Source organism: Crocodylus siamensis, chromosome 1 (assembly GCF_052110815.1).
Source record: "Crocodylus siamensis isolate JL-2025a chromosome 1, ASM5211081v1, whole genome shotgun sequence".
NCBI lineage: Eukaryota > Metazoa > Chordata > Crocodylia > Crocodylidae > Crocodylus > Crocodylus siamensis.
In genome coordinates this window covers 314528391-314542833 of record NC_143395.1, presented here as the reverse complement: position 1 = coordinate 314542833, position 14443 = coordinate 314528391, and the positions used below count along the sequence as shown (strand labels likewise).

Genomic DNA, 14443 nt, shown 5'->3' with positions numbered 1-14443 from the left:
CTTAGGTTCCCTTCCATAAACTTTTAAATGTCAATTTCCTCCTCTTTTTGTGTCTATTTATTGATAACGTGTTCCTTTTAATAATCCCCTCTCCCATCTTAGAACCTCTAAATTATGTGACTATGGCATCTGGTAGAAGGAAAAAGTTTCCAACAATCACATTTCTTTATCTCTTCAAAGACAATATTTATTACTTCCCATTGTTACATACAGAGTTAATGAAATGAGATGACAAGAATTCACAATACAGCTATAGATAGCAGTTAAAGGGAACAGGAAATAACATTTTCTTTCCTTTTTTAAATGTAAATTATGTCACTTAGAGGAGGATGGTGGAAGAGGATCTTTGAATGGAATTCAGTAGGACTCATCTGAAGACTAGGTAAAACTCTCTTGCAGATGAAATCAACAAGATGCCTAAGGTCCTACTTTAGGATTCCCACTTACTCTGAAAGACTATTCTCCAGTCCAGCAGACCTCGATGGTAGTAAGAAGCTTCAGATAATCTCTTTAAATCAATTTAGCTCAATTTCATTACATTGTTGTTAGTTATAACCAGTGGTCTTGGTTTTCTGTGTTTAAAAATAGCAAATTCTCTGATTTTACAAAAATCCCCAATTATGAGATTTAAAAACCCCAAATCCGTGTTTTTCCATGAGTAAAATGAAACACTATATATACAGGTACCAATTGAACACAATGTTTTATAGACAGACAAGGTTCTTTGGGCGAATCTGATATGTTTTATTGATGAATTTACAATTCAAATGCAATATGGAAGCTTACCAGTGCCTCCGTTATTATAATAAAATACCTATATATTTTGGGATTTGATTTTTTTTTTTTTATCATAGAGAATCAGAGCTTCCTCTGTCAGCACTGGATTTATGACCCAGATACTAGGACCCAAACCCTCAGCTTGACCACGACTTCTTCCTTTCAACTATAGGCAATTCTTTTGATACACAGTGATAGCTGATAGGAGTAATGCAGGCAAGGCAAAAGAAATAACCCCCCTGATTCTATATTTACCAGTCCTAGAGTTCACATAGGAAAGGTACATCTGGTCAGTATGTGAGCTTCACCCTGTGTTCGTTCTTTAATGTCAGATGTCAGCAGCCTTGGAGGTCGAGTGGGGAGTGGGCCTCCACCCCCTGATGGGGTGCAAGAGACAGGCTGGTGGTGTGCCTTCTGTCCATGGTGGGTATTGTCTTATTTTGCCTTCCTTGTACTGTCCCTTTAAGGCCGAAGACCTCATGTTCAGCACTCAGGATTCACTTTATTTTGTGGCAGTTTTGCAGTACTGGGGACTCCATGTTCTCTGCCATGAGGAGCCAGAGAAATTCTTGGTTCCTCTCCCTTCACAGGACTGGACTGGGTCAAGTCAGAGGCAGAACATGTATAAATGGGAAGTTGGGTGACAGCGACCACGAGCTGATCACCTTCACCATCCGCCGTAAAGCTGGCAAGTCAATCAGCAACACAGAAGTCCTTGACTTCAGAAAAGCCGACTTTGATAAGCTCAAGAGGCTAGTCGGTCAGGCCCTCAGGGACCATGACCCCAGGGAGATGGGAGTTCAAGAAGAGTGGTTGCTTCTCAAGGAAGCGATCCTCAGTGCACAAGCTAAATCTATTCCAACATGGAGGAAAGGCAGCAAGAAGGCACAGCAGCCCCCTGGCTCTCCAGAGACCTAGCGGACCTACTGTGGCTAAAAAGGAAAGCCTACAAAGGATGGAGGACGGGATTCACCTCCAAGGAGGATTACTCCGCGCTGGTCCGGTCCTGCAGGGACCAAACCAGGAAAGCCAAGGCTTCAACTGAACTCCAACTAGCTTCAGGCATCAGGGACAACAAAAAGTCCTTTTTCAGGTATGTGGGGAGCCAGAGGAAAAGCAAGGGTAATGTTGGACCCCTGCTAAACCAGATGGGGCAACTGACAACTGACGCCCAGGAAAAAGCCAACCTATTAAATAGGTATTTTGCGTCAGTCTTTCATCAGTCACACGGGATGCCCATGCCTGCTATGGGACAGAGAAATCTGGGTGAGGGGAATCCCCTACCCTCCATCAATGCTGACCTCGTGAAGGAACACCTTGAGAAGCTGGATACCTTCAAGTCAGCTGGCCCTGACTACCTGCACCCCAGGGTACTCAAGGAGCTGGCGAGCGTCATAGCCAGCCCCTGGCACGGATCTTTGAAAACTCCTGGCGCTCTGGTGTAGTGCCCGAAGACTGGAAGAAGGCCAATGTGGTGCCGATCTTCAAGAAAGGGAGGAGAGTGGATCCGGCTAACTACAGGCCCATTAGCCTGACTTCTATCCTGGAGAAGATCTTAGAAAAGTTTATTAAGGAGGCCATCCTTGAGGGACTGGCCCAGGCTAACATTCTAAGGGACAGCCAGCACGGGTTTGTTGCGGGTAGGTCTTGTTTGACCAATCTCATTTCCTTCTATGACCAGGTGACCTATCACCTGGACAAGGGAGAAGAGATTGATGTCATATCTTGACGTCAAAAAAGCTTTTGATCTGGTATCCCATGATCACCTCTTGGCCAAACTGCCCAGTTGTGGCTTTGGCTCCACCACGATCCGCTGGCTGGGAAATTGGCTCCGTGGTCGGACCCAGAGGGTTGTGATTGATGGCAGTCACTCATCATGGTGCCCTGTAACCAGTGGGGTCCCTCAAGGCTCTGTCCTGGGACCCATACTGTTCAACATCTTCATTAATGATGTGGACATTGGAGTTAGGAGTGGACTGGCCAAGTTCGCCGATGACACCAAACTTAGGGGCAAAGCATCCACGCCAGAAGATAGGCGGGTGATCCAGGCTGACCTGGACAAGCTCAGCAAATGGGCAGACGAGAACCTCATGGTGTTTAACACCGAAAAATGCAAGGTTCTCCACCTTGGGAGGAAAAACCGTCAGCAATCTTATAGGCTCGGCAGTGCTACGTTGGATAGCACTACAGAAGAAAGAGACTTGGGGGTCATCATTGACCACAAGATGAACATGAGCCTGCAATGCGATGCTGCGGCTAGTAAAGCGACCAAAATGCTGGCGTGCATCCATAGATGCTTCTCGAGCAAATCCCGGGACGTCATTCTCCCCTTGTACTCGGCCTTGGTGAGGCCGCAGCTGGAGTACTGTGTCCAGTTTTGGGCTCCACAATTCAAAAAGGATGTGGAGAAGCTTGAGAGAGTCCGGAGGAGAGCCACGCGCATGATCAGAGGTCAGGAAAACAGATCTTACGATGACAGGCTGAGAGCCATGGGACTCTTTAGCCTGGAAAAGCGCAGGCTCAGGGGTGATCTGATGGCCACCTAGAAGTTTATCTGGGGTGACCACCAGGATCTGGGGGAACGTCTGTCCACCAGAGCGCCCCAAGGGATGACGAGGTCGAACGGTCACAAACTCCTGCAAGACCGTTTCAGGCTGGACATAAGGAAGTATTTCTTTACTGTCCGAGCCCCCAAGGTCTGGAACAGTCTGCCAGCGGAGGTGGTTCAAGCACCTACATTGAACACCTTCAAGAGTAAACTGGATGCTTATCTTGCTGGGATCCTATGACCCCAGCTGACTTCCTGCCCTTTGGGCAGGGGGCTGGACTCGATGATCTCCCGAGGTCCCTTCCAGCCCTAATGTCTATGAAATCTATATACATATACTGATACAATTGTTAAGATCCACCCTGGATACGATTCCAGAGTTATAGTAATAAATAACTGTTAGTTCAACACAGGAGTATCCAAAGTGTTGTTGCTGAACCCACCATGTATCAGTGGCTTCCTGATTCCCTCCTCAGGGACCTTTTTGCTGCTCTGAAATCTCTCCTTTTCTATTCTTTTTTCCTCTGATGACTCTTCATTACAAAGTACTGTTGACTGATTTCCCGGTGGTTGTCATACTGTTCTGTTCTGTCAGCATATTCCTTTGTTGCAACAAACCCAACACATGCATGCATCTTAATTTGGTCATTTACTGGTGTCTTAATTTGAGCATTTCCAGACTCCTAATATGGTTGTTTCACCAAAAACAGAAATCCTAGGGGCTTTGCAGCTGGTCACTGTGACCTGGTCCCAATGCTGCACAGTCCCTTATCTTTGTTATGGGTTTTCAGGGAACACTGTGCAAATTTCCTAGCCTGTTTATCCATTGGCCTCAGATATGGTGTCTGTCCTGAAGGCTGAGAATATGAAACATTGTCACAAACAGGCTTTTAGAAACCAATTAACCTGCTGTTGCCCTTGCTGTTCCCCTGGATCATTGTACTAATGCAATATCTAGTCTACCAACAAGTCAGTTATTAAAAGGAAATTGCTAAATATCATTTTCTACCCATCACTCCTGTCCCCTCTGTTCACCAGGATGTGGGACCAGCTGCAGTTGCCCCCACCCTCTTTATGGTGCTGAGCAGCCCTGATATGCCAGTGGCCTTTTTCTGCCCATGTAGTTGCCCCTCACTCCTGACCCAGTGCTCAGCTCCAACTGCAGCAGGAATGGAGCCTGTGGGATGAGGGTGGATATGGGCTGCCTGCTGCAGGCTCGGGGCTCCCTGCCCTGCTCCCCTCTCTCCTGGGGCCTCCATGGCAGAGTGGGGCAGGAAGGCTTAGTGCTGCTGCTGAGAGCCCCACACCAGCTGCATCATTAAGTCAAGGTACCACCATGTCAAGGCACCCCCTAACAGTTACAGCGGCAGCAGTGGGACAGAATTGTGCCCCTACTGCTGCTGGGTAGGCAAGGGTGCCTTACTATGGCGGCACAGCCAGTATGGCATTCTTGGCAGTGGCACTGAGCTCCCCTGCCCCACTCTGCTAAGGAGCCCCTGGGGGGAGGGCAGCAGGGCAGGGAGCTCCAAGCCCACATTGAGCAGCCTGCATCCACCCTTGCCCCATGCACAAATCTGGGGGGCATGTACTCCCCCTATGCCTCCTTCCCTGGAAGTGTGTGTGGCCAGCCCCCTGCTGCCCCTCAAATGAGCTGCTTGTGGCTCCCCACCCACTCCCCGGCCAGGCCCCGTGGCCTTGCATTCCTGCCCTGGCCCTGAATTTCATGCACTGCCTCAGCTGGGCAGCACCCTCAGCCCCAGTCCCAGCCCTGCCCTACTCCCTCCCTCCCTCACTGTGGAAGCCTAAATCTGCTACCCCTCCCCCAGGCTTAATTGGAGGGAGCTGCAGGAGCTGCCCCCAGCCCTCTGCAGGCTGGAACTCTGCCAGCATGCAAGGGGAAACCTGCCTGTTCCCTGCTTTTTTTCCCCTTAAAAGGGGAAAATCCACATTCTTCTCCATATAGGGGGAAAATATATGTTTTCCTGCATTTTTCTGTGTTGAACTGTAAACCAGGATTCCTGGTTATAACTATAGAAACACAATGCAATAATATCACTGAGCAGGCAACAATAGTATTACAGGGAAATATAGTGCTTTGTCTCTTTCTTTAAGAGAGTAAAATAAGTTTCCGAGTATACTGAAGATTTGATTTATTGACTTAGTTTTGAAATTAATGTTTTGCAGCTGATTTCCCCCCCCGTAGCAAACCCCCCAGCTTTTCTTTTTTTTCTTTTAAAATGCATTCCTTCCCCTTCCTCAACCATTTCTGACATTGTCTCTTACCTCTCTATTCCCTACAGATAAGTGTAAGTAAGCTAAGGTGTAAGGTAAGCTTTAACAGTTTATTTTAGGTAGTAAGTTCTATTTCTCTCCCCTCTGCAAATAAGTGTCCTGCTATTTTGATATAGATAGCCACTGTTTTATATGTGATAATTATTATGTTTGTATTGATTTTTTTTTTTTTTTTTTTTTTTACTTCTTTTATATTGTGTGATTACTGTTTAGGCCTATATATGTAAGTTAGCATAAGTCATGTCAAGTTTCCATCTTGTAATGTTAAGCCTCCATCTTATCCCCATGCCCAGTTGTGTAACCTATGACTTATACTACCCACCCCTTTGTAACTTGGTTCCTGAATGAATGGGGATGAATGAGGGTGCTTGAGAGACAATAGCAATAGGTCTAAAAATAGCTCCTTCTGAATGACTGAACTATCAACATCAATACCTGGACCAACGACCCAGCCATTGGAACCACCCTCAGCATTCAAGACACAAAAGATGAGGCAACCCACCATTGTGCCAGGCTTCACATGCTCAGTAAGAACACCTGGAACCTTCTGGAACAGGACTGACATAACTTAGATAGACCATTACTCTTGAGGTATGCCTTCAAAGTGTCATTGCATTTCTTCTAGCCACCACAAGATCTCAGGTCAGTAGTTAAGTTGGGAGTAGAACACTTGTTTTGGGAGCTGAGTCAGGCATCTACACACAATTTCCAAGTGAAGTTGATGCTTTACTCAATGCGGATAACATCCACTTCACTGACTGCCTATCTTGCATACATACCAGCCCAGCCTCTGTCTTCTTTACTATTCATTTAATCTAGAAAGAGCACACACCAACTGAAGAGACTTCCTCAGCATGATGAAGGGTTTTTAAACCTGAAAGCTTGCTTAAAATTTTTCCCCCCAACTATTTAAGTTGGTCTAATAAAAGATATCAGATTCACCCAAAGAACCTTGTCTGCCTATATCCTTAGACCAAGACGACTGCAACATACCCTTTTCCAAAAGGAGGCACTTGTGCACTAGATCCTGTTCTGGATCTTATTATCAATGTTCACTCTGGGAGAGGTGGCTACCAAGGTAGGGGAAGTGCTTGATTATCTCTAGAGTCTTTCCTTCGATGGTGGGAAGAAGGGTCACATTTATGATTTGGAGCAAGCTGATAGAGTACTTTAGTCTTCTTGGTGCTCAGAGACAGACCCAGGATTTGGGAGGATTCTGTGAAGAGATCCAGTGTGGCCTGGACATTTTCTTCAGTATGTACAAGGATGGCACAGTCATCAGTGTATTAAAGGTCAAGGATGGTTATTTTGAGTACTTTGATCTTGGAGTGAAAATGTCCCAGATTGAGAAGTCCTTCATTTATCTGTTCAGTATTCATTGTCAATTCTGGAAGAAAGGTGGTCCTTAATGAGACCCAGGATGACTGTAAAAAAAATGGAGAGCAGAGTTGGGGCAATAATGCATCCTTGTTTGACCCCTGCGGTGACAAACAGATATGTCTTTGATCTGCTATAAAGGATAGCTGCAGTCATCTGGTCATGGAGAATCCTCAGGACCTTGGTGTACTTTTCAGGACATCCAAATCCAGCCAGTACTTTCCACAAGGCTTCATGATTGGTAGAATCAAAAGCTGTTAATGGGCACATCCACACATACAAGCATGTGCGCTTGCAGCAGCTCAAATAGAGGAGGTGCAAATTTGAGCCGGGGCTTTTTGCCTCAGCGCATGTGCTCGGACATGCACTTTGTTGTGGAGCAAATAGTGCCACTTGAGGTAAAATAACCCTGCCTGGCTCCTTCTGGATCTGCAGCCAGGGGGAGCTAGAGCCCAGGGTCAGCACTGGTGCTGTCCCCTTCCGACCCTACTTCTATGATTCTATGAGAGGCAGTGTCAAAGGCCTTCCTAAAGTCCAGAAAGACTATGTCCACTGCTACCCCTGCATTTAAGGATTTTGTGGCCTGGTCATAGAAGGCCACCAGGTTGGTCTGACAGGACCTGCCTCTAATGAACCTGTGTTGGTTGCCCCTAAGCATAACCTCTCCTGCTGGCCCCTTGCGGACATGCGATAGGATAATTCTCTCAAAATCTTACCCAGGATCAAGGTTAGACTAACTGGCCTATAGTTTTCTGGGTCCTCCTTCCTCCCTTTTTTGAAGATGGGAATCATGTTGGCCTTCTTCCAGTCCTCTGGCACCATACCAGAGCACTATGAGTGCTCTTAAAGCTGTGCCAGGGCTTATCATAATAATAAAGTGAACTCGAAATACATATTTCATGAATTCATGAATACATATTTTGCTGCTCTCCCACAGGGCGATGGCCCCCACACAAGGGGTTGGTCCCCCACAGACGGGCTACAGCCTCCCCAACAGGGGTTTCAGCCCCCCAAAAGGGGTTCAGACCCTCAACAGGGGGATCAGCACTCTCACAAGGGTATGAAACCCCAACAGGGGGTTCATCCCCCCATAAATGGTAAGGCCCCCCCAGTGGGGCCAAATTGCTCTTGCAGGGGCTACCAATGCCCTGCAAGGCCCACATGCCCCACCCCAGGTCCCTGATTGCTGCCCCATCTGGCCCCTTCCCCCACCAGCTGCTGCAGCCCCCCCAATGGCTTCCCCACCCAGCCTCACCCCCCAACTTGCACCCCCAGGCCCCCAAGGCTACCTCCAAAATCCCAGGCACCATCACTTAACTCCCCCCCAAAAAAGAACAGAAAAAAATGGAAAAAAAGCCTCTGTTTACCTTACAAGCAGGGCTGGGTGGGGGTTTGGGGCCTCCTGGCAGAGTCCCCCAGGCAGCACAGGACAGTGTGGGGGCAGGAAGGCCGAGGCTAGGGCCACTGGGGCTGTCAGCCTGCCCCGCACTGTGTGGGTAGGGCCCCAGGCAGCCAGAATGCAGCTGTGGGTAAGTGCTGGCTTTTTTGTTTTTTTTTTAAATATGGGGTGGGGGGCCAGGGAATGGGGAGCTTGGGGGGAGGGGCCAGCCATGGCAGGGGTCATGGGGGGATAGGGGATGGCAGGGGGAGGGGCCGGCCACGGCAGGGGTTGGAGGGTTCAGGGGGGCTGGTGTGGGGAGGGGCAAGTCCTGGCAGGGGTTGGGGGCTTTGGGGGAGGGCTGTTGGGGGGAGGACTGTTGGGGGGAGGGGGACCTGGGGGAGTGGGCAGGGCCATCAGGGGTCCCCCCCAGTCCCTTCCCCCCTCCTCCAGCCCTCCCCAACCCCTTACTTACCAGCACCAGAGCCCTGGTGCTGAAACACATGGCCTGGCCGAAGGGCAACCATAGACACACTCTGGCAACCAGAGCATCTCTTTGGAGGACCCAATCTCTGGTTGCCTCGCTTTTTTATATTTCGCTTTTTTAGACCCATGGATATCTTCGCCTTTTTTAGGCCCCAAGTTTGCAGTGCGGGGAACATCTTTTTGTTCCCACATGTGCCTGTTGCCCCACGTCAAAGGGGTTTGAGGTGGGGCAAGAGGCACGTGTGCGCTCATGTGTACGCACCCAATAAGGTCAATGAAGGCCATATACAGAACTTGATGTTGTTCCCAAAACTTTTCTTGGATCTGGAAGGCACCAAAGATCATGTCAATAGCCCCATGGGATGGTCAGAAACCACACTGAGATTTTGACAGGACTTCCTTAGCAAGAGGTAGAAGATGGTTCAGGAGATGTGGGTGAGGATTACCATGATAGTTCCCATACAGAACCTTATTTTCTTTCTTGAAGATAGTCACAATGTTGACATTCCTCAGGTTGCCAAATTCTTCATCATTCCAAGTTTGAAGAATAAATTTGTGGAATCTCAGTACGAGTTCCTCACTATCAGCCTTATCTATTTCAGCAGGTATGCCATCTGGTCCATCAGCCTTGTTGTTCTTGGTTTCCTTGATGGCCTGCCAGACTTGTAGGATAGTGGGGTTTACAAGAGATCCCCCTTCAGAGTGTTGGGGGATGGACTCAGTGGTGATATCACAGTAGACTCACCATTCAGGAGTGCAATAAAGTAGTTGTCCACCCTCTTCTTGAACACCTCCAGTGATGGAGAGTCCACAGCTTCTATAAGCAGTTTATTCCACTGTTCTAATGATGTATAATATCCCTGAAACCCAGTGTAAACTTAATGTGCTGCAACTTCAAGCCACTGGTTTGCATCTCACTCTCTGCAGCAAGAGAAAAAAGCTGTTGCCTTTTTTCTTTTTGGTAGCCTCTAACAGGAGGTCAAAGTCTCCTGTTACTTTAAGGAAAAGGGCTAGGCTGAGCTGGCTCAGAGAGATCTGGCAGTTAGGAAACAAATGAGCTGCCACTGAAATAGCTCCCAGCAGACATCCCAGGGTGCAAGGCAGAGGGAGAAGATGACTAAGGGAAAGTAACTCAACTGGGGTAGAGCTGTAAAATGCAGCAAGGGCAGTCAGGGAGTCAGCCCTGAACAGAAACAAGGGGCTGCAGACCAATAACCTCAATTCCAGTAGGGAAGGTAGGCAGGTCATCAGGCAGAGGAGAAACTCTTGTGACTCACAGAGTCACATGAACAGACAGGGCAGAGCTTTCAAAGCCTGTGCCTGAGAGCAAGCAGGTAATCTGACCCTGCTAGTCACAGAGTGAGGAGTTCCTGCCTTGGAAAGCTGCAGCTGGAGACTCTGCTGACTTCTGAATTGCCTGCCAATGTACCAGTAAAACACTGAATGCTTGGTGTAGTGTGGATAGGATCCAAGACAAGCAGATGGGCAGACAGTGGGTTGGCTGGGAGTTTTGTTAGAACCAGAGGGCTTATGTGCTTTGTGTGTGTTTCATTGGTGGATTGTTGAAGAACCTATGAGAGGTCCCATTAGTGCCCTAGGGGCATGTGATTACTTTGAGCCCTACTAGGGGCAGCCTCAAGGTGTAGTCAGAGTTCCTAGAGTCCAGAGAGGGGCAGAGCCTGGGGCCAGAGGGTCCAGAACCCAAGAAGGCTGTGAGCCCATAGAGGGAGTAGAGACAGGGGCCAGGGGCCCAGTGCCTGAGAGGGGTGGAGGCAGGGCCAGGGGCCTGAAGCCTGAGAAGGGATAAGCTAGAGCTAGATAGAGTGAGACTAGGGCTGGAGCCCAGAAGCTGGGTCCAACACAGTGGATCTGAGCCAAGTGGCCCAGTAAGAGAAACAGGGCAGAGGCCAAGTGGGCCAAAGCCCCAACAAGGGAGACTGATTGGACAGGCAACATCTACTAGGCATGGACATGATGTAAGGGGTTGTCAGACCCATGTAATTAGCCCATAAGGCAATAGGTGCCCTGGGGGAACATATTGGCCAAGAGGGAGGGCATCTTGCATGAAGACAGGATTTGAGGCTAGCAGGATTCAGAGAAGAGATTCACTGGCAGATGGCAGAGCTGGGACTAGGTCTAGGACCTTTAGCATCTTCCCTTTAAAAACCTAATCAATTACACCAAGGTATGGCAGGAAAAAAATTAAAGGTAGGATACCTTAGAATCAAAGCTAGGCAGGTGCCATTTGGATACCAGGGCACATCACAGGTGCCCTGGGGCCTGGTCCTTACATAGCCCTTCAGGTGATCCTTCAGCCTTTCCTCGTATCACTTGTTTTCCAAGCCCTTAATCATATTTGTTGCCTGTTTCTGAATCCTCTCTAACTCTTCCATGTCTATTTTGAAATGAGGTGCCCAAAACTGCACACAATACTTTGGATGAGGTCTAATCCGTGCATCTATTAATGCATCTCAACACCGCATTTGCCTTTTGTGAGCTGCATCACAGAGCAGACTCATAGTGAATCTGTGATCTCCCAAGACTCCCAGATCCTTCCCTGTAGTGCTGCCATTGACAATGCGTAGGGGGTGCATGCAGCCTGAGAGAAGCCTTGCATCCTTTGGAAGCACCAGCTGGTTTCGTCACTGGCGTGGTGATCAGCCGCTGGGGGACCCACCTCCTGTTTGGCAACTGGCTGCGGGGGGACCCCACCATTGATGATCTGGTTCCCCCCCAGACTTGGCCCATGAGTGATGCCATACTGTTTGATGTTACCCATTTTATATTTGTATTTGCGATTATTCTTCCTGAGGTGTAGCACCTGGCCTTTATCAGCATTAAACTTCATCCTGTTAGCATGAGCCCAGTTTTCCAAGTGTTGTGATCCTTTTGAATTGCCCTTCCATCCTCCAATGTGTTCACAGTCCTTCCCAGTTTCAAGTCATCTGCATATTTGCTCAAGAAGCTTTCTGTGCCAGCAACCAAATCATTAATAAACACTCTGAACAGCAGTGGGCCTGGGATGGATCTCTGTGGGACTTTGCTCAAAACATCCTGCCATTCTGACATGCATACACTACCATTTACATGTCTAACTGCCCTTTGCTTGTGGCTATTGAGCCAGTTTTCTATCCATCTTATAGCAGTTTTGTCCAGACTACGTTTCTCCAATTTGGTTATGAGACAGGAACCTTGTCAAAAACTATGCTGAAGTCCAGACACACCATACCCACAGCATGCCTTTCTACCCAAGTATTACTTTGTCAAAGAAGGAGATCAAGTTTGTTTCACACAATTTGTTCTCAGTAAATGCATGCAGGGTGCCTCTGATCAACTTTTCCTTCTCAAGATGGTTGCAAATAGCCTTCCTCAGGATATGCTCCAGTAACTTCCCAGGTATTGACGTGAGGCTAACTGGCCTACAGTTACCTAGGTTCTTTTTTTTTCCTTTTTTAAAAAGGGTACTTCACTGGCCCTTTCCCAGTCCTCTGGTATCTTGCCTATCTCTCATGACTTCATGAAGATCATTGTTAATTGCTCTCAGATTTCCTCTGCTAGTTCCTTCAATATCCTGGGATGAAGTTCATCAGGCCCTGCTGACTTGAATTAATTCAGACCCAGACTTACAAACTTCTTTTTGTTGTTTTTAATCTCTCTCATATGTTTTTAATATGCAGCTAGGAAAGCTTTCCTTACTTGAAGGGAGTGCCTAAGAAAGCAGTGAGATGGACAATTGTTTTAGAGCAGAGAGAGGGTGAGTGAGCGAGTGAACAAGCAAGCAAGCGAGTGAGCGAGTGAGCGAGTACAGGAACCAGGGCATGATTTGTGAGAAGTTCACATTTTTCAACAGTGTATTCAGATATTGCATGATCCTAGCATCAGATTTTCCCTCAATTGTTTATTTTTTTTCTCCTCCAATGAATACATACTTCTGGTGACATGAAATTGTTGCAGTCTTTCCTGGTACTACTACAAATTGTATTTTTTGTAATTTATTTACTCATATATCTAGCTTACATGTCCCTTTAGCATAGTAAGCCCACGATTTTAAACTTTGCTCTACCTGTTAGCCTTCCATTCCTTTTGGCTCTTCATTTTACTGTTGCACCGTTTGGCAATACATTGAATATATCTACAGTGTAGTCATAGACTGAAAGAGAGAGCAGTGCTAACTTTGAACTTTGTACCTCGGTTACTGGTAACAGGCTAGCCCAGGCAGCTGATGTGGCTGCAGTGTGATGTACCCATTGGTTTGTGCATTGGTGTTAAATTTTAAAATACTAAATCTCTCATTTGCTTTCAGGTTTATGGTACATTCATGTTTCTGCTGAAATGATGTTGTTACTCCTATAAAGAATTCATAGGAGTTCTTGGTTTTGTTATTGTCCTCTTTGCCTGTGCCGTGTATACTCTGGTGGCTCATTCAGAGTAGACTAATCCCCCATTGCATTTCTTGTATCCTTTCCCCTATTTTGGGCATTTAGGCCCAGAGGCCATGTAGGGAATTTTGATCAGTTGGCATGGGCCAGGTCAGCTCCCTTCTCCCTTCCTCTCCCCCTCCCCACCACAACAACTCATCAAAACTTCCTGTGTGGGATGGGGTTGCAGGCAGTTGGGGAGCAGTGTTCAGGAGTGAGATGGGTGGATGAGGCTGGGATCACTGCCCTGTGGCAGAGGTGTGTGGAGGGGGGGCACGTGCGCATGTGTGGGGGCAGGGGGTGCCTGGGCTCTAGGTCCCAGGAGCTGGCCAGGGGTAAGGGGAGAGGAGAAGGGGGCAGGGGAATCATGCAGCAGAGCTCTCTCAGGTGGTGCAGTCCACAGCTGCTGCTGTGATGCTCTGCATGGGCTGAGCCCCACGCCCGGCAGCTCAGACCACATTCTAGCCTGTGCCTGGTGGCCCAACTGCAGCCAGTGCAAGCAGCTTTTGGTAAGGCTGCTCCTGGTGTGGCTGCTGTTCAGCTCACTTTGCTTCCAGTGGCAGCTCCTGCTCCTGTTGCGCTGCTCCAGGCTGGGAAGAATCTTTAGCTGGGAAGCTCCTGCCCCAGTGTGCAGGGCTTCAGCTCCAGCTCCCAGCTGCCTTCCACCCACTTCACCTGCCTGGGGTCGGTGGCTGAGTTCCCCAAACCTTTGGCACCACAGAATGGAGGATTCAGCGATACGTTAGCAAAATATATACAGTATCCTTATCATAGTAGCAGTTCTACAAACTTAGACAAAGTTTTGTTACTTGTTTCATCTTATGCTTTTTAAAGTAGGACTGTTGTTTGGAATACATGTAGCAGTATCTGAATGGCTATGAGGATAATTTAGTTTTGTTTAGGTGTTTCCTAATGGCTTAAAACATGAAAACACAAAACACACATGCTAACAGCTTTGGCCTTCTCTCTAATAAAATCTATCCATCGCTGCAGTTCCAGTGCAACATAGGCAATTATTCTGAGTCATGAGCACCAATTATATCTCATTGATTGGATGTATTTTTCTAGATAAGCAAGCTGGATTTTGTAGGGGCTTTTTGTGTACTCTGAACACACTGTTAAGACCTTGATTTTATTGCTGGGTAAGGGAGATTGAAAGCAGTAGTG

At 47.8% G+C, this 14443-nt stretch overlaps 1 protein-coding gene across 1 annotated transcript in view; it reads right to left on the bottom strand.

Annotated features, from left to right (window-relative positions):
* Positions 1-14443, bottom strand: part of SLC10A2 (solute carrier family 10 member 2) — a 90759-nt gene that overhangs the window by 33941 nt on the left and 42375 nt on the right. Inside the window, exons 4-5 of the mRNA XM_090047816.1 lie at positions 9604-9718; positions 9305-9520 (exon numbers count right to left, since the gene is read on the bottom strand). Of these exons, the coding sequence (XP_089903942.1) occupies positions 9305-9520; positions 9604-9718 (331 nt within the window). The remainder of the gene's footprint in view (positions 1-9304; positions 9521-9603; positions 9719-14443) is intronic.